The sequence below is a fragment of the Lytechinus variegatus genome, chromosome 6 (assembly GCF_018143015.1).
Source record: "Lytechinus variegatus isolate NC3 chromosome 6, Lvar_3.0, whole genome shotgun sequence".
Lineage (NCBI taxonomy): Eukaryota > Metazoa > Echinodermata > Echinoidea > Temnopleuroida > Toxopneustidae > Lytechinus > Lytechinus variegatus.
In genome coordinates, this window is record NC_054745.1 from 41,446,043 (window position 1) to 41,465,194 (window position 19,152).

The window sequence follows — 19,152 nt, forward strand, 5'->3', positions numbered from 1 at the left end:
ATAGCTATTAAATGCTTTATCAAGAAGATTATTACAAAACAGAACCATAATAAATTAAACCAAACTGAAACATAAACAAATTAGTGTTGGCTGAAATGTAAGAGACATTCATCTTTAAAAATGATGGAATGGATAAGGCTTAAGGTACGAACCTAAATCCAATTCCGTTTAATTTTCATGAGTTGCGTTCAGATGCAGTTTCACAGAAAATACACCAGCTGCAATTAGGATATTTTAATATTCAGTGTTGTACATGGAAATAAAGACTACATACACTGAAAAAACTCCGATGTTGATTTAACACCAGCACGGAATCTATATATGTCCATACCAGAGAACTTTTAGCAATACCGGTGTTGGTGTTAGTCTAACACCAGATATGTGTTTATACAACACCAATTAGTATTAAAACAGTATCGGTTTGATTCCAATCTGGTGTTCATTCAATACTTTTCTGGTGTGGACGTATATAGGTTCCGAAAAAAGTGTTAAATCAACATCGGAGTTCTTGCAGTGTATAACTGACAGAGTGAGAAATATACTTACCCCATCCTTCATGCCCTTGCGGTTCGTTCTTAAGGCAAACATGCAGCAGAGCAAAAATGTGACAACGAGAACACAGGCTCCTACAGCTAATCCAACCAATCCACCCACACCAAGCACGTTGCCAGCGGAGGTGAATTCTGTAGATGAAATCAACGTATTGATGATGACTACGATTGAAAATAGCAGTAGTAATAATAATAATAATGACAAAGATAATGATTACGAATAAAAAAGTAGTAGTGATGATACAAAGAATGATATGAAGAAGACGAAGAAGAATTTCGTTAATAATGATGATAATGGTATTAATAACAAAGTAACTTTGATATATCAATAGTCTAGGCGAGGGCTAAAAAATTGCACGGATAAAAGTTAAAAGTATAACCCGTGGCAAAATCATTCTTTACCTCACAATAATATCATTTTGAGGGGTGGTGCCAACATTTCCCAAACTTTCCTTAGAATCCTTGGTAAGAAAATTACACCCATTAACTCCATATCCCTTTGTTCTTACTCAAGAATATAAAACAATTAATGTCATTAACTTTTTAAGACACAACCAGGATCCCCCCCCAAAAAAAAAAATCATACAGCAGAATAAAAATGTGACAAAAATAACACAAACTCCTACAACTAATCCAACCAATCTACCCACACGCAGAACGTTGCCAGTTGAAGTGAATTCTGTGGATGAAATCAACGTTTAAAAAAAAATGACAAGCGACAGCAGCGGCGTCGTCAATATCGTAACCAATGTTAGGTTTTTAAAATGTCATCATGACTAAGGAACTATATGGACCTGTTTCATAAAACTCTGACATATATGTAAGACTAAACAAGTATCAATGAAGATTATACCTGAAAACTAGGTAACATGATCCAGTTCATAGGCCATTCAGGGTAAATTAGTCTTGATCATGTTTTGGGAAATACTATCACAATGTTCATCTTAAGGTTATAGGTTGTTTCTGAAATGACATCATAACTTTCAAAGTATAAAGATGACATAAAGGGTAAGAAATTATGACTTGTCTAGTCTTCTTGCACGAATATCAGGTTACATGAATAATATCATGGTCATTTAAGGTCCATGAAGTAATTCTTATATGAATGGTGTTTTGGGGGAATAATTATTCATCTCTTTTTTCATTGTCTTTACTGTTTAAGGAGGTTGCGAAGATATCTATAAATATAACTGAGGTGATTTTTACCCCGCCCCATGCCGTTACCACGGTAATGCAGATTACAAAACATTAAGGAAATGAGTGTTGCATGTCTTTAACCCATGATGAATATGTGTGCCAAGTTACATGAGCACTGGCTTGAAACTGGGGAAATAGTTTGATCTCCTGTCTTTTTTGCCATAGTATGTGGTAACAATGGGAACACAATTTCCGAGAAATGCGAAAAATGTGTATTTCATCTTTCTAGCTTTATACCTATGTGTGTACCAAATTTCACGAGCATAGGTCGTAAAAGGAAGAAGTAGTTCACTCTGCATGTCTACAGATTGTTGTAATATGCTGTTAACGTGGCAACACAATTTCTTTTTTTAATAGGAGGTTTTAAGCTTCAAATGCTAGATTGCATTATAATCAGTTAACATCATTGGTTCATAGACATTATATTTACCGGTTGGTAATGAAAATACGTTTCCTAGCAACCATTGCTATACTGATTAGAGTTCACTTGGGCACTGACCCTTTAAATGTTAAAATGCTATTTTGATCACGTGACGTCTGCCGAGTTTCATGTTTAGCAAAAGCTGAACACTTTTCCTTACCTCTCACCTAGACTACAAGTTTGTTTTTTCCCCTTCAAAACTATTGCAGTTCTAGGTAAAGTGCTAATGTATAATTAAGGGTCAAGTTCATGTCAGAATAATGTTGATTTGCATCAATAGAGAAAAATCAGTCTACCAGAATGGTGAAAGCTTCATCAAACTCGAATGTAAAAAAGAAGGCAATAATGTTTAAACGTTTCGCCTTTTTTTCACAAGATAGTAACATTAAGTCAAATTCAAATGAGAGAATAGATGACGTCTCTCACTCACTGATTCGTTCGTTTGCTCTCGTTTGAACCATACAATATTTCACATTTTTCAGATTTGGCTATAACGATCAACTTGACTGAGCCATAAAATGGCAATTCCACATTTTAAGGGAGAAATTAACTTTGTTTCAAAGGACAATAAGGAGAATATGAGAATATTGCGTAATACATTTTACTTTTTGAGTGATGACATCAGCTCCCTCATTTGCATACCGATCGGGATGTGGAGATAACTGTTTGTGAAATTAAGCAAATCTTAAAAATGAACATGACATAACTTCTTATTTTACATCCGATTTTGATGAAATTTTCAGTGTTATGCTCGTTGGATTTTTCTCTTCTTATTCAAATCAGTTTCGTACCAGGGGGAACTTTTCCATCAATAAGTATTATTCACAAATTTCTTCTTTAGATCAGTATAGGACAAGGCCTTTGGGTGACTGTAATACCTCGGTCACATTTGCTCTACGGCGGCCGTACGGCGAGTCGTAAACAGCCGTTTTATTCATAGTTCATAAAAAAAACCCTATATTTAGCTGGACCCTCCAAAAAAAGGGTTAAAACGACTTTTTTCGACTCGCCATACGGCCGCCGTAGAACAAATGTGACAGAGGTATAAGTGAGATGATAGTATGTATGCGGCGTAAGAGTGTTAGCCAGAGGGTTACTAAGTGAAATCAGAAAGTGTATGGTAAATTAAGGTGAGTGAAATGTGAGTGAGTGTGTGGGTGAAGGGGCATTGACACACAGGGGAGAGTAATGGCAGGACTAAATAGTTTCCTTATTTGAATAGTTTCCTGAATGCAGGTGAAGGTAGATGAAAGTGAGTGTTATAGTGTGTGTGTGCGTGGATGAATGTGAGTGAGGGCAGGTGAGAGTGGGGGTGAATGAGTGAGAGTGTGCGCGATCGAGTGAGAGTTTAAGTGAAAGTGAGGAGAAGTGAGCGTGGATGAGTGTGATTGGGAGAATGGTTGTGATGTCGAGTGAGGGTGGGTGAATGAGTGTGATTGAGTGTAGGCGACTGGGAGAGAGTGTAAGTGTTGGTAACAGTGAGATTAAGTGTGCATCAACGAATGTGTGAGGTTGACTGAGAGTGAGAAGCACATTTTACGATCATGTTCGTGAATTGTTGTGAGTGGCTGGGAGAAAAAAAATTCAATGAGGGCGAGTGTGTCAGTGATTGAATGTGAGTGTGGGTATATTTGAGATAAAAACTGAGAGTGAGTGAGATGGTAACTGTATGTGGATGAGTTTAATATATGAGTGAAAGAGAGTGAGTGCACATGGTGAGTGTGAGCGATCGAGAGAACGAGTGTGAGTTGCGACGATTGAGAATGAGTGAGTGTGCGTGACAAATGTTCTAGTAAAATAATGTGATCGAATAAGATATATATGGAATTTAACTTGATCTTACCACATACTCTACCAGGACCAACTGCAGCTGGTGATACATCCGTGTAACCATGTTGACAGGTGCAGGTGTAAGACCCATCCGTGTTAGTACAGTCCGCGTTTGACGAACAACCGTTCGTTGTCAAGCTTGCACATTCATTGAAATCTAATGAAGATTGCAATAATAGAAATGTAGCTGATCCTTTTTCAAGTTATTTTTTTTACATACATCTAGGAGCCAGATGTTCGAAATATGTCATTTTTGTTAGTGAGGTATAGTCTTCCGATGTCTTAGCTCACTTTTTATCCCCCCCCCAAAAAAAAAAAATGAGGACGAGGGAGCTTGCATAGTCATGGTCAGCATTAAGCTTTTAGGCGATATACTTACAGGGCACATACACACGGGGCCGTACAATATTTACAACCTGGGTCAGTAAAAACTTCAAAATTCTTTCCATAAATTCTTGCTTGAAGAAACTAAAAAAATCAGGGCCGTGGAATGGAATTTGGACATTGTATTTATAATAACAATATAACATTATATATTACATCACCCGAGAAAAAGTGGCATAGTCAGACCGGGGAAGCCAAGTCCCCCCCCCCCCCTTACGATAAGGGCTAATTCATATAATGATAACCAATATGGTGTTGTTAGTCAGACTACGCTTCATGAATATTAATAGCAACACGAAACGTAAGGAAAAAAATGCCCAAACCATCGATCAAACCAATCCGGCAGTCTAGTTCATGGACGCAGTTTCGAGACTCGCCTAGAACGGTTTTCAAATAATATTTGTTTTATTCATTTTCTTATTAGAAATAGAATACTCGCCCAAAACACTTTTTAATTACTTATATATACATATTTGTTTTTTTATTAAGAGAGTATGTCAGGACTATTAAAAATATGCTGACAAACTTGTAGTCTGATTCAAAGCCTAAAACACCAACAATATAGTTTTCCAATAAAGTGGGTTTGTGTGTGGGTGGGGATAGATATGCTGGAGATGCAGATGTTCACTCGGAAGTTCGGTCTCTGTATCGCTGACCTATCAGATTATATAAGTCATTGATCATAAATTATATAAGTCACATACAGGCATAATAGAGAAAAAGTGAAAAGTAGTGGGTTTTTAAAATAAAACAATATAAGCAGCATTGTGGAATTATTATACAAAAGAAAAAGATGCAAAAGATAATTAATTACATATATTCCTAATATTCATCTTCACTAGTTATGTAACGGTTTTTAGTCAATACCCACCTAACAACAACTTATATAGAACCGGTGGACATCACTATCGCCACAACAATATTGACATTTCCCCCCCCCCCAAAAAAAAAAAAAAAAAATTACCAGATATGACTGTGTCACTGGGAGCAAAAAACATGGTGGTTGGTCCTGCAGTAGCAGAGCCAGTTTGAATGGCATTATGTATGTCTTGTTCAAGTTGGAAAATCGTTGTAGAAGACTCGGTAGTGACGTCGGCTAGAAAGATGATGCTCCCGCTCATCATTTGATTAACTTGAATATCAAGAATGTTTGGGGTGTTTTCCATCATCTGCATGATAACCATGTCAACAAGACAAAAAAAAATTAAATTCTTGACAGGTGTACACCCGGATCGCTATCTTTTCTTTAATCTCATTTCAGAAAGTCTTATCCTACTTCATCTACAACCAGATCGTTTTACTAACCATTTGGTTTAATCAAAATGCCAACTAGCATATTCACCTTTTTTTTTGCAGTTGGACTTTTCTAGTTTCTCTCTTTTATCATGTGTATACATTCAGCCGAAAGGTTTAACTTTCGAAACTATTATTGATAAAGCAAAACAAAAGAAAAGAGGGAAAAGAGGTAAGAGACGGGTGAAGTAGAAGTTGAACAAATGGTGGTTATAACAGATGGGAACTTGCCCTTGTGAAGATAAAACATAGAGGAATGAGGACATCAAGAAAGAGAAACACAAAGAAAAAAAAACGGGATTGGTTCTGGGGGATCGTTGCAGAAAGAGTTGCGTTTAAGCGCAAAAACAAGCACAAAAAAAAATCCCAAATCCCAAATGCGCGTTGTTGATTGGTTGAAAATCAAGTTGCGCATGATTTTTTAGAGTTGCGATTGATTGCAAATCTTTGTGCAACGGGCCCCTGATGAGACATACCACGACTTTGAATGAATTGGCGACTGCTTGGAATGCATCAGAATTTGGATTGTTCAACTCGGCCGAGAATTGATACTCGACGTCGTTTTCCGCGAGAGCTGTTATTTGTATTTTATACATGTTCATCGCTGCGAAACAAAAAGAAATGAAAATAATTTAAATAGAAGTATGAATTTGATTACAATAAGGAGCGTGGAGCGTTGTGGCCCAGTGGATTAGTCTTCGGACTTTGAAACAGAGGGTCGTGGGTTCGAATCCCAGCCATGGCGTAATTTCCTTCAGCAAGAAATTTATCCACATTGTGCTGCACTCGACCCAGGTGAGGTAAATGGGTACCGGCAGGAAGTAATTCCTCAAAAAGCTGTGTGCACCGAGAAGGTAGCCTAGCTTAGCCGGGTAATAATAGCAGGGCCCGCTGGGAGAACAGTTTTCGGAACTGAAGTGGCTACCCTGGGTAAATATACCTTTATTATTATTATTAATAATAATAACAATAATAACAATGATAATGCTGATAATATAAACAATATTAATGACAATAAAATGATGATAAAATAATTGTATTGATTCGATAACCAAAATCTAACTGTCAGATAAAAATATATGAGCTAGTAGGATATAACCAAAGCTAATCGAGGCCCCAGATAATATCATATCATATTATAAACAAAATAATAGTAACTAAATTACAATACTGTACATTAAATTCAGCATTATTTCGTCAATAATATTGAATAACTACGGTCGTATTAAGTCACCATAATTACACTATTTGCATAAAAACAATGTATTCGTCCAAAATATCTTAAGACAGAAATAATTCATTTTTAGGCAGTATGCAAATATCAATAATTATAGTAGTAGTAAAATAACATAAATATTTATATGGCGCAAAAATATTCAGTCATTATGTTTGCGATGTAAGAGCTCTTAAAATGCTTGGAACTCAAAATTAAAATTTTTCGATATTTACTAAAATAACAGGTCTGTAGTCTAATTTCAGATGTTTTTCCTGATTGGGGAAGTTTATATCACGGACAACGATGATGGTAAATATAAAATATGACCATAGGGTTAGGCTGTCAGTCGGCAAGCCTTCAAAAAGTAGCTTCTTTTGTCCAAGTGGTATTCATGACTAGAGTGTTTTTGCATTGTTACCGAGATGAGTGCAGACGAAAACACCTCATTTTATTCGGTCATTGCTGCTCTAATTATTCAACTGAGATGTGAGATGTGAAACAAGAAGATGAAAATAAATAACTCTCACGATTTTTGCTTAATGAATCGATACATGTATATTTTCCACGGATATGAAAATCCATAATTGTTCCATGCTTTATTGTTCGAAGTAGACATGAAATAAAAATTTGCTTTGTTCAATTGATCGTGGGCCCGGCAGCCGCTGTGAATTGACAAAATGTCCTGTTTTCATTCAATCCATGAGTCTAGATTTTTAAAATGATTTTGTAACTTAGGTGAACCTTTTTTTTCTAAAACATGAAATGAAATAATTATTTTTTGCAACAAAAGTTGCTACTTTTACACTTCAGCCCGTGTATTTTTGTTACAATGATAAAGCTAAAGATCTCAGAAATTGAGACCCAAAACTAAAGGCCCCCTCACACTTAACCGAATTGCCTGAAATATGCCTTGCGATGGCTGGCGACAGGTGTTTTATTCTAATCGTTTTCAATGGTAACTGATAGTAAATTATATTTACCCTTCGTGTCTGCGTTCGTATGTCTTCTGAATAGCTGCGATCATTCAGATTCGAGCGGAAATTTTGAACATGTTTAAAATTTCGCGACGAATTGAAAAATCGTTGGTTATCTGTTTGAATTCGTATCTCTTATTTAGTCGGCGGTAATCGTTCATTTATGTTATTGTGTTATTGTCGCGCATAGTCCAACATCGCACTTTTGCCCGTGTGGACCGATCTCGAAAGAACCCTTAACGAAGCAACACGATCACACAAACGTACAAGAACGCCCGATCTATTCCCCCATCTTCGTTTCTAATCACACGCCATATCAAACTTTTGCTTACTGTCCGTTCGTCTTATTGAGTTACATGTATATCAACCCTTCGCTCGCCCTCGGCTGCAATTTACTTAAAGAGGTGAACCGATAAATCGATATTCTTTGCATGTCATACTCAGTAGTTACTGATCGCATGATTTGACGGAAATTTTATTTGAATTCGTTGAATTCCCATGCATTTCGTCCATTTTCCCATTCATCACCCTTCGTCCGCCTACATTCGGTCAGGTGTAAGGGGGCTTTCAAAGCCGGATGCGAACGGACAGATTCATATGACCGTTGGTCTGAAAGCGCATGGTTGCTGGTCCGAAGCAGACGATCGGAGGTTACGGGCAGACAACGGTAGAAACTACAAGTAGAGCAGAGCAAAAGCGTATGGTCTTGAAGGGAGTAGGTATTTTGAAAATACAAAGCTGCCGGCAGACCCGCCGCTTCCGTTACAAGATATAATAAAATAGTAATCCAAATCTCGAGGGCTGATATTCGGATATTTGATTTTGTGATTTCTTTTGCATGGACATGTATGAGAAACTCATCAGAATTTATTGATATTATATTTGTACCATTTGTGCCACGCATGACCAAATCACCCGGGGGGGGGGGGGGGGCACTTACATTGAGTAGTGGATACCATGCGCGACCAAAAAAAAAACACGTAAAAAGGATGTCCTTTTCATAGGGCACGTTACGTACGTAACGTGATAAGGGTGTCAAAAACACAAAAATAATGAAAAAAGGGTATCTATTTCGCTAGGAAAATTACGTGTTTAGGGTTGTTACACCCACAAATGTAATAATCGCCCACAAATATAATAACGCCCACAAATGTAATAACACTTTACCCACAAATGTAATAACGCCCACAAATGTAATAACACTTTACCCACAAATGTAATAATCTTTGATCGCCCACAAATGTAATAACACTTTACCCACAAATGTAATAACGCCCACAAATGTAATAACACTTTACCCACAAATGTAATAATGCACTTTACCCACAAATGTAATAAATTTGAAGTGCTTTTTGGCGAATTCGTTCTAAACTAATATCCTATAGTAATGCGTTCATATAGCGCAAAAGTTCAAAGTCTTTTTTCCAGACCCGGTTAATGAAATATTACAGTACAAGTCCAAGTCTTTTTCCAGACCCGGTTTTTCAAAATTATAATATACGTCCAAAGAATTTTTACCAGACCCGGTGGTTTCAAAATTGTAATATACGTCCAAAGTCTTTTTTCCAGACCCGGTTAATTAAAAAATTATAATGCAAGTCCAAAGTCTTTTTTTCAGACCCGGTCGTTTCAAAAGTTATAATATACGTCGGTGAGGAGTAAAGACAACATTCTAAGCCCAAGCATTTTAAGTGGGTTTAATTTTGAAGATTGGTCTCAGCTGTCATTTTTTTCAATATTTCTTTATCTTTTAAATAACCGGGTCCAGACGAAAGACTAAGCATAATACTCGTGTTATTCCACAAGAATAAGAATATGAGTCTTTTGTTTTTAGGATTGTTTAAATCATTTTTAAATCACCGGGTCTGGAATAAAGACAACGCTCTAAACGTGTGCTTTTCTACATGCATGGTCTTAATTTGGAGGATTGTTGGTTCTTAGATTCGTTGTTGGGGGTTGAGTTTTATTGATTTTTTATTCCTGAAATAATTGTGTCTGGAGGAAAGTCGATCTTCGACAATCGGTCTTCATGTTGTTCCACAGTAATTAGATTATTGGGTATTCGTTTTAGAATATTTTTCAAATAGTAACCAAGTCTGGAGAAAGGATGTCATATATACCCACGCGTTATTACAATGTTTTGTAGGGGTAGTAGTATTATTTTAAAAAAGACATATTTTTACTGGGTGAAACTTTGGAAATTTGGTCTTAGATTCGAAGTTTATCAGTTACTTTTTTTGATAGCCGGGTCTGGGGGAAAGAGTACGTTTTAAAACTCGTGTTATTCCACGAGAATAAGAATATAAGGTCTTATGTTAGAAGATTTTTTTTTCGTAACTGTTTTAGGTCTAGAATAAAGACAACACTCTAAACCTCTTTTAAAACAGGTTCTTAGGTTGAAGGTTTGTTTGGTCTTAAACTTTGATTTTTTTAATTCTTACTATTAGCGTTTTTTTTAGAGAAAAAATGGTCGGGCTGAAAGACTACGCTATGTGTTCAGCATTAATAAGATTATGGGGGTCTTTATAGTGTTTTAAACTGTTATTCATAATGTTTAAATAACAGGTAACCGGGTCTGGAGAAAAGACTACGCTTGATTCTCAATTTACTCTTAGTGCATATATTCACAATATACACCGTATAAGTTGAAACAACAATAAAGACATTAGTTCCACCAGTTTTAATTAACTGGGTCTGGAGAAAAGACTAAGCTCGATTTCCATTTTTTCCACAGGAATATCATTATCGTATCTTAGTTCGGACTTATATTCTAAATTTTGAAATAACTGGGTCAGGAAAAAGACTTTGGACTTTTTAAAATTCTTGAAACAACCGGGTCTGGAAAAAAGACTTTGGATTTATATTATAATTTTTGAAACAACCGGGTCTGGAAGAAAGACTTTGGACTTGTACTTTGATGTTTTATTAACCTGGTCTGAAAAAAAGACTTTGCACTTTTGTGCTATATGAACGCATTACTATAGGATTTTAGTTTAGAACGGATTCGCCAAAAATCCCTTCAAATTTATTACATTTGTGGGTAAAGTCATTATTACATTTGTGGGCGATCAAAAATTATTACATTTGTGGGTAAAGTGTTATTACATTTGTGGGCGTTATTACATTTGTGGGTAAAGTGTTATTGCATTTGTGGGCGTTATTACATTTGTGGGCGTTATTACATTTGTGGGTGCAACAAGGGTCGAATTTGCGGGGATGATAAAACAAAATTAAAATGTTTTATAAAGGATGTCCTTTTCCCCCTGAACACTACGTGTCTAGAGTCCTATTTGCATGAGGTGTAGAAGGTGGGGTCGTACTAAACCAAATAAGGTAAAGCCGACGACCGAAGGGCCCGTAACAAAACATTCCTGTACTTTTTTAGGGGTTCATTTCAGGGAATATTTGCCAAGAGTATCGTTTTGTTTCCAATACTTGTTAAGGGTAGGGTTTCACACGCCAATACTTGTTAAGGGGTGCATTTTCAGAATATGGAAATTACGTGTTTAGGGTGCTTTTCGAGACCCCATGGTCGCGCATGGTATCCACTCGTGAATGAAAGTGCCCCCCCCCCCCCGGGCCACATCAATCGTTGTTGAAGACAACAGGTTTTGGTAAATTGGGTAAAACGTGTACTTGATGGAATAGATTGTTTTCCAAAGTAATTTAAATTTTTGGGATGAGATTTTACTTGAGGCATATCTCTGAAATGATGAGTGAAAAGTTTGTTTCTAATCATGGACCTGGACTTATTGACCCACACATGTCTCCCTCTCCTTTGAAAACAAAGACAGAAGCGTGGAAGGATATCTTGGACAGCTAGTCTTTAGTGTTCCTAAAGAATAATCACAGGGCGTGTGGTCAGGTGCTCTTGGCGGCCTTTCAATGCCATGGTTGAGGGCAACAACGCAATGTCCAAAGAGTTCTCTGAGTCTATCATGAATGATACTGGAACGATGGTCAGGAGCGCCGTCCTGAATCCACCAAACATGCCTGTACTCTGCTAACAACTGTCTCTCAAAATGTTGGACCATCTGTGGAACAATCTCCTCGTTAATGGTGTGCACGTACATTCACTTATCAACACTCCATTGGAAGAAAAAGGGTCCAATCAAAAGATTTTTGTCAACTCAGACATTTGAGGAAAGTATTTAGATAAGCATTTCATTTTCATCAAGTTTTAAAAACTTGGAAAAACTGGTCTTTGCTCTTTCTGTCTTCAACATCAATTAATTCGTGGTACCAATATATGGTACCAATGGAAAGCTGGTGAGTTTATCTTTTATATTCATGCACAATAATATCACTGAATTAAACATGTTTTGAATATCACCCTTTTAGATTTGGAATACCATTTTTCTGAAACGCACTTTATATGTATATAATGTAAATAGAGGATGTATTTTTTCATCTAGAAGTAGATGGTGGTTAAGACCAATAACCCCACACAGAAATACAAATTATACCTCACCGGTGCAAGAACTTTCAGCACCGCGGAGTCGAATGAAGCCGGTTGCACAGTGGCATAAGCTCCGCACACAAGTTTCTGCCTCTCCGCACTCACCATCGTTAACGCATCCGGGTGGAGCTAAGACGAAATGAAATAATGTAGTTAGACAAGATTGATGAAGTTATATTTTTATAACATCAACGTCAGGCTTCCATACCCAAAGTTTAAAGTATATTCTTCGTATATTCTTGCCTAACACACTAGCAAATATAGAATTATATGAAAGATGCAAACAAGAGAATATGGAAGACATGCTTATGAAAAGGAGGTGGAGATGGATCGGACATGTAAAAGGAAATAACTGTACAAGGGGATGACATTACGAGCACATCACTACAATGGACCCCCTATGGAATGACAAAACGAAGTCGACCCTAAAGCAGCTGGCGATGAACAGTGGAGGGCGAATGACTAACTTCCGACAGACCTGGGGATCATTACAGAGACCAGCCTAAGAAAGAGGCGATCATTATTTTTCTTACTTCTGCGATATGTGTTTAAAATGAATCATACAAATGTCATTATAAAACCACAAATCTAAATCAATAGCTGGAAAGGTCGGAGGTCACAGCCTCACCTTCCTCATTGCATACTCATGATAAAGAGAATATTGTTAAATATGTATTTTACAATCTATCCGTGAAAGGAGGGGCGTGATTGTGGGTATCTGTTTCTCTTTATTCAAATCATGTCCTTTTCCAGTACCACTTGAATAAAAGTTAAGACAATGTGTTAGACTTTACTCAAATTAGTAAAATCTCGGGCGTGTCAAAGATTGGGTGTTGTGTCTGACTCCGACGTACTTATGTTGAACGCGTACTTTAATTGATGAATAGGGCCAATGCAATGACGCGCCTCCTCTGAGCATGATTTGACAACTGCGGTGCTATGTAGCCGCACACAACTAAAATTCAAGTACGACTCTAATTATGCTTCAATCCCTGTAAAACATCTTTCCCCTTGAACTGAAAGAAACACCATTTCCCCTCATCAGTCACTTACCCGTCACCGATATAACAAATGTACATGTTGCCATGTTTCCACTGAGATCTCGCGCGGTGTATGTCACCAGGGTTTGGCCTATGGCGAATGAATCTCCGCTTCCATGACTTAAATCCAATGTCACGTTTCCGGAATTATCTGATTCGATGGGTTCGGGCCAATGAACTGTTGCTGTTTCAGATCCGACGTCTGATGTTTTAGTCTTGGCAGATGGACAATTGGTGATAACCGGGGCTTCATTATCTTTATAGAAAACATAATTTAGAGGTAAAACAATGGATAGTTGCGTTTTACAATTACTTTATGGGGAAACTTAAAAAACTACGGTTGATTGCTACCATATTTTCATATAAGTAGATCAGGTCAGCTACATAACGTAAAATTAACATAATGAAATCATAAAATTCTTGATTGACATAAACCAATCATTCTTAAAATCATTATTAAACCTTATGAAAACGGCATGTGTGGAAGCTTGTACATTCTGACGAGATGCTGTGCGCATAGGGCTAATTTGATAGCAATGACACATTTCCTTCTGAAATCTTTAGGCACATGTTTATTTTTTTTCTTGTGTATACGTACAAGCACTCTGAATCTGTTAAAACTTGAGATCGCTACCACAACTGGCATTTATCTTTAAAATCCGAGTTTTATCAAAAACATAATATGGCAGCGTGACAGTTGTTACCTTAATTCACAAAAATGGATTACAATTACTAATAATAACCTAATGCAAAAAACAAACAAAGAAATAAACAAAATTAAAAAAAATCAAACCACAATTACAATCGTGATTGCAAATCGGTCTTTCTCCAAATATCTCTCAAGCTTCTTTGTTTACAAAGTTGAATTAGTTTTTGTGGTGTTTTATAATAAGAACTTTGACTACCCTAAGACAAAAGAGTTTTTGTTTTGGCGAAATATAAGAACATAAGCATTTTTGTTGGCATTTTTACTAGGAAATTTTCTTTTTTTTCAGTACGTGCATCTTCTATCATGACATAGGAGTAAAGTCCTCCATCATTTGTTTTTATCTACCTTATTGATATTTTAAAACAACTATTCCACTTGAAAGAACAGCAACACTGCTATAATTATAAGTAAAATGTGAAAAGAAACATTTTCCTCTTCTTTTAATATTATGGTTTCAAATCCTTCACTCTAGTAGGTTTCTTGAAAAGCAAAATATCAACGTTTTCTTGTTTACACCATCTACATATCTGACGTTTAAGTTTGTTCCTTAATCTTCCTACATCCAAACTTTGTAGGTGTCAAGAAGAAAGAGACATATTACAAAAATGTAAAAGGAATTTCCAAAGAACACACTTTACAAAGTCTCTTCAAAAGAAGAAGGAAAAAAAAAACATCTTTTCATCAAGGATTTCTTTCTTGATCTTGGCTTTCGGTTAGATGCAGTGCTCATTTTGATCCTTGCTGTCACTGGATCTGGAGATTCTGCCGAGAGATCAGACTTTTGTTCAGTGACGATGCCTTCCTCGCACTCAGAATACTCCGCTGACACAGACTCATCATTTTGAGAAGACGCGCTTCCACAGGATACGTTTTCATCTGGTGACCAACGATTGCTGACTACACTTTGATCAGTCTAGTTTCTCAGTAAATTGCGCAATCTTCGATTGTTGGTGATTGCTCAACTTTGAAGGTGCAATCTGATCAGCTGTATCCGAACTTTGCTCTGGTCGATTCGTGGTTACCTCGCTTGAGCGGGTCGCGATAGGCGCTGGCTCACCTGGCTAGTTTCGTTTGAAGCACGCACGCTGGTATCGCGATATATCCGGTGTGTGTTGTCTCCAGTTGCGAAGGTAAAGCGTCTATCAGTATCAGGGTTGCCGTGATGTCGGCGATTAGTAGACTTGATAGGTAGAAGACGGATCCGCGTAATCCGGGGATGACTGCTGCTGCGCCTCTCATTGGGCCGTCAGTCAGACAACAGGTCCCAAGAAAGTGGCTTATTTCATCCAAGTGATATTCATGACTGGAGATGTTTTGCATAGTTAATGTGCTTGATGCGGACCAAAACACTTCTTTTCATTCGGTCATTGCTGCTCTAATTGTGCTTCGAATTTCATGAATTTGGTATCATTGCAAAGAAAAAGAACCATTCTTTCAAGTCATATGTTTGAATTTATTCAAAGATTTTTCACTATAGGTTAAAGTTTTGATCTAAAATATGCTACAAAATAATTATATTCACCTGACAAAAGCTGCTATTTTCACACTTTATTTTTGTTTGAGCCCAAATGATTTTTACACCATGATAAAGCTGAATATGTATGCTTTAAAATGGTATATATTCTAAAATAAGAATTGTTTTAATCGGGTCAAGATCACACCTTTTTTTTGCAAACTACATAAAGCAGCTTGAAAACAAGAATACTGCACTCTGATTGGTCAAAGAGACCACACAATGGCAAATTCCAACGGTTCCAGTGCCTGGCTTCATGGGGAGGTCACACTTCTAATGTGGTAATCCCCTCAAATACCCCGCGCCTGTTGTTCTTTGAACCTTATCCAGCCAATCAGAACTCTGGATTTCATGCAAGTACACCATTTCAGAAATCTCGTCTTGTACCTTGGTGGGAAAAGTGTGATCTTGACCCGATTAAAAGGTGCCGCATATCAAGAGTGGCATTGTAAGAAAGAACAGAAGTTCAGCTTTATGGTGATATAGATATCATTGAGGCTCAAAATAAAAAGATATGCACAATTTGCAAAAGAAAACAGAGGAAGAAAATTCAGTTTTAAGGCACATTTTCAGCCCAGAAATTTTCTTATTTAACAAAAATATTGTATACAAAATAAATGACCAATATGAAAGAGTAACATTTACTCTATCTGATGGTGCAATAATATTTCATTTAACTTGAGGTTAAAACAGGTCAATTCTTAGAGAAAGAAAATCTCACAAATTTTGCAAGGAGGAAGATTCAGCCACGACATCATTAGGATGAATCTGGCCTTTTTGCTCATTAGCATATGGACGTGCGGTCTGACCGGCCGTATGTCTGGTTTTCTAAAAACATGGGAAAGTCTGTGTTGTAAGGGACGCTCTCTGTTTCTTGATTTTCATAGCGCAGCTGAAACCCGCACTGGGTGTCTGCTTGCGGGGACCATCGCGATGACTTGACGTTTTCCGGCCGCTGATTGGACGAAACGGTGGGTGTGTCGTGGGTTTTGTTGGTAAGCTTCAATGAGCCCGGTTTGTTTACAATTGCCTCATTTATGCATGCCGAACGCAGATGCCCTGACTGCAGGCATTTTGAGCATGTCTCGTTTGTTTAACCTGTCTGCCCTAGTTGGGAAATTCTCCTCTTGAAGCGTCAAAACATAACTACCTCGGTCACTTTTGCTCTACGGCGGCCGTACGGCGAGTCGAAACCATCCGTTTTATTAATTCTCATTTAAACCACCTATGTAGCTGGTACCACAAATGTTGAAACGGCTGTTTTCGACACGCCGTAGAGCAAATGTGATTAAGATATTAGTGAAAAATAAGCAGAAACTTAAAATGTCGTAATTTTCTAATTTTACGTCTCATTTCAGTTAGTGTTTCCCCACTGATTCAAATGAACATTTTTTTTAGGGGTTGGACTTGACCTTAAAAAGCTATCAACTTACCACTGACAACAATTGAAAACATACATGTTGCTGTGTTTTCGTGGGCATCAGTTGCTGTATAAGAAAGGGTAGTTATTCCCAGTGGAAAGTTGCCGCCATTTCTTCCATTCCCCATGAATGCGAGGCCAACGTTTCGATCCGAGTTGTCCATCGCAGTAGGTTCGTCCCATGAGACTATAGCAAATTTCTGACCAGGATCTGTGCTAACAGACTGTGTAAGTGGGCAATCGTTTATTACAGGGTCTTCGTTATCTGATGAATAACAAAAAAGACAAAATGTATAAATAAACAAAACAATACATGGGTTATTTCAGTCATTGTTTTAGTCTTCTGACTTTAAAACACAAGAGGTTTATGGGTTCGAATCTGAGACAAGGCGTAATTCATATTGGAAGAGTTGATCTAAATTGTGCTGAACTTATCAGAGATGAGGTAAATATGTACCAGAAGGAATATATACGTTTTTGCTATAAAAGGCTGTTGGGGATGACTTAAAACAAAAGAGTGGGTTGAGGCTGATAACCCCCTCCCCCCTCTTTCAATTATCGGATGTCGATCGTGCGATCGCTACGAAAATTGTTGCGCGCATTACCGATTTACAAAATTAAACTGTAGGTTCAAATTCTTCCAAAAATCTTATTAGTTAATAATGATAGTTAATGCGTAAAATCGAAATTTCGCTCCATTTAATACGACCAAAGCTGTCATTTTTCATTAACCGACTTTTTGTAGGACTCTGATCAACTGTACAATCTATAAATATATCATAAATTATATTTCTTTACGATTCTTTATTTTTTATTTTCTTTTTATTTTTTTTTTTTTTGGGGGGGGACTCGTAGGTGAGTTTAATCTGACTAGTAACAAGATAGAATTCATTAATATTTATAATTCAATAAAAGTAGAAATAATGACATGAAAAGATAATACATGTTGCGTAATTTCGTTCCTACCTACATGAAGATCATATGTTTGAAAGAAAAACTTCATGCCACGTCGCGATGTTAGCTAAAAGCGTTACAGATGTATTACAAGGAATTTTCGCGGGAGCGGGATGGGGACACTTAGAGTTGAGCTATGTTATTAATTTCTTCATACCTCACACATGTAATCTGTACAAATGGATGTTGAGGGACAACCCTTTATGTTCACAGTACATCCCCGTAGGATAAAAAATATATATATATATTATCATTGTTTTTTTCATCAGTCACTAAATGCAGTCCTTACCATGTTCATATCATGGTCACTAAAAAAATCGTTCGCGCTTAAGCTCGCGTCAATTCTTTTAATTAGATACACATTTTCAATGGTAACAAAATGTGTAATTCATATATTGTATTATATAAAATTTCAAAGAGTTCGAGATTCGCGCTCGCAATATCTTGCAATGATGCCATTAGCGTCATGTAATATATAAGTTCTAGAAATCTCATTCGGAAGAAGTGTGTTTGATATAAATCTATCACTATTAATATAATGTTTCAGGAGACTGATGAAGTTCAAACGGTTTGCCAATATGAAATTAAAATCAATAACATCAATTTTAAGAACAATTTAGTCAACCACCCTCCTCCCAAAAAAGGAAACATGTAAATTATTGTTTTCAGTAATATGAAGTTTAGTCGATGCGTTCAGATCGTTTGACTCGCATCAACATATTTTTAAAAGGGAAGTTCACCCTGACAAAAATATTACTGCAAAAACACAGAAAAAGAGATAGTCATAAATATTTCCAAAGGTTTGAGAAAAATCAATTTAAAATAGGTTATACGGATTTTAGTTATTACTGCGAGCAATTCCTACAAACTGTATTTTGCTTTGGAGCGTATAACCTTGGACGTGAAATGAATCAACTGTGTAATTTGAAGTGTCTTGCATACTTTAATTAAACTGTATACTTTATCTCTCATGATATTGGAAATGTCATTGGTATAATAATTTTCAACGAGTAATTGCAGGCATGGACAAACTTTCTTCTCAATAACGAACAGAAGTGTAATCATATTCACAAACTTTTCCGAGTCCACCAGCGAAAAGAAATATTTGAATTAAAAGAGAAATATCCAACAAGCATAAGACAAGGATGTAAAACAAATAGTTTAATGGCCTTTTTTTAGTTTCACTTCATT

The 19,152-nt window shown here is 36.8% G+C and overlaps 1 protein-coding gene across 1 annotated transcript in view; it reads right to left on the reverse strand.

The window, feature by feature from the left end:
* Nucleotides 1-405: 405 nt before the first annotated feature.
* Nucleotides 406-19,152, reverse strand: part of LOC121417832 (hyalin-like) — a 70,957-nt gene continuing 52,210 nt past the window's right edge. The window contains exons 15-21 of the mRNA XM_041611564.1: nt 17,021-17,272; nt 13,379-13,621; nt 12,338-12,454; nt 6,153-6,280; nt 5,348-5,552; nt 4,013-4,156; nt 406-683 (exon numbers count right to left, since the gene is read on the reverse strand). Of these exons, the coding sequence (XP_041467498.1) occupies nt 406-683; nt 4,013-4,156; nt 5,348-5,552; nt 6,153-6,280; nt 12,338-12,454; nt 13,379-13,621; nt 17,021-17,272 (1,367 nt within the window). The remainder of the gene's footprint in view (nt 684-4,012; nt 4,157-5,347; nt 5,553-6,152; nt 6,281-12,337; nt 12,455-13,378; nt 13,622-17,020; nt 17,273-19,152) is intronic.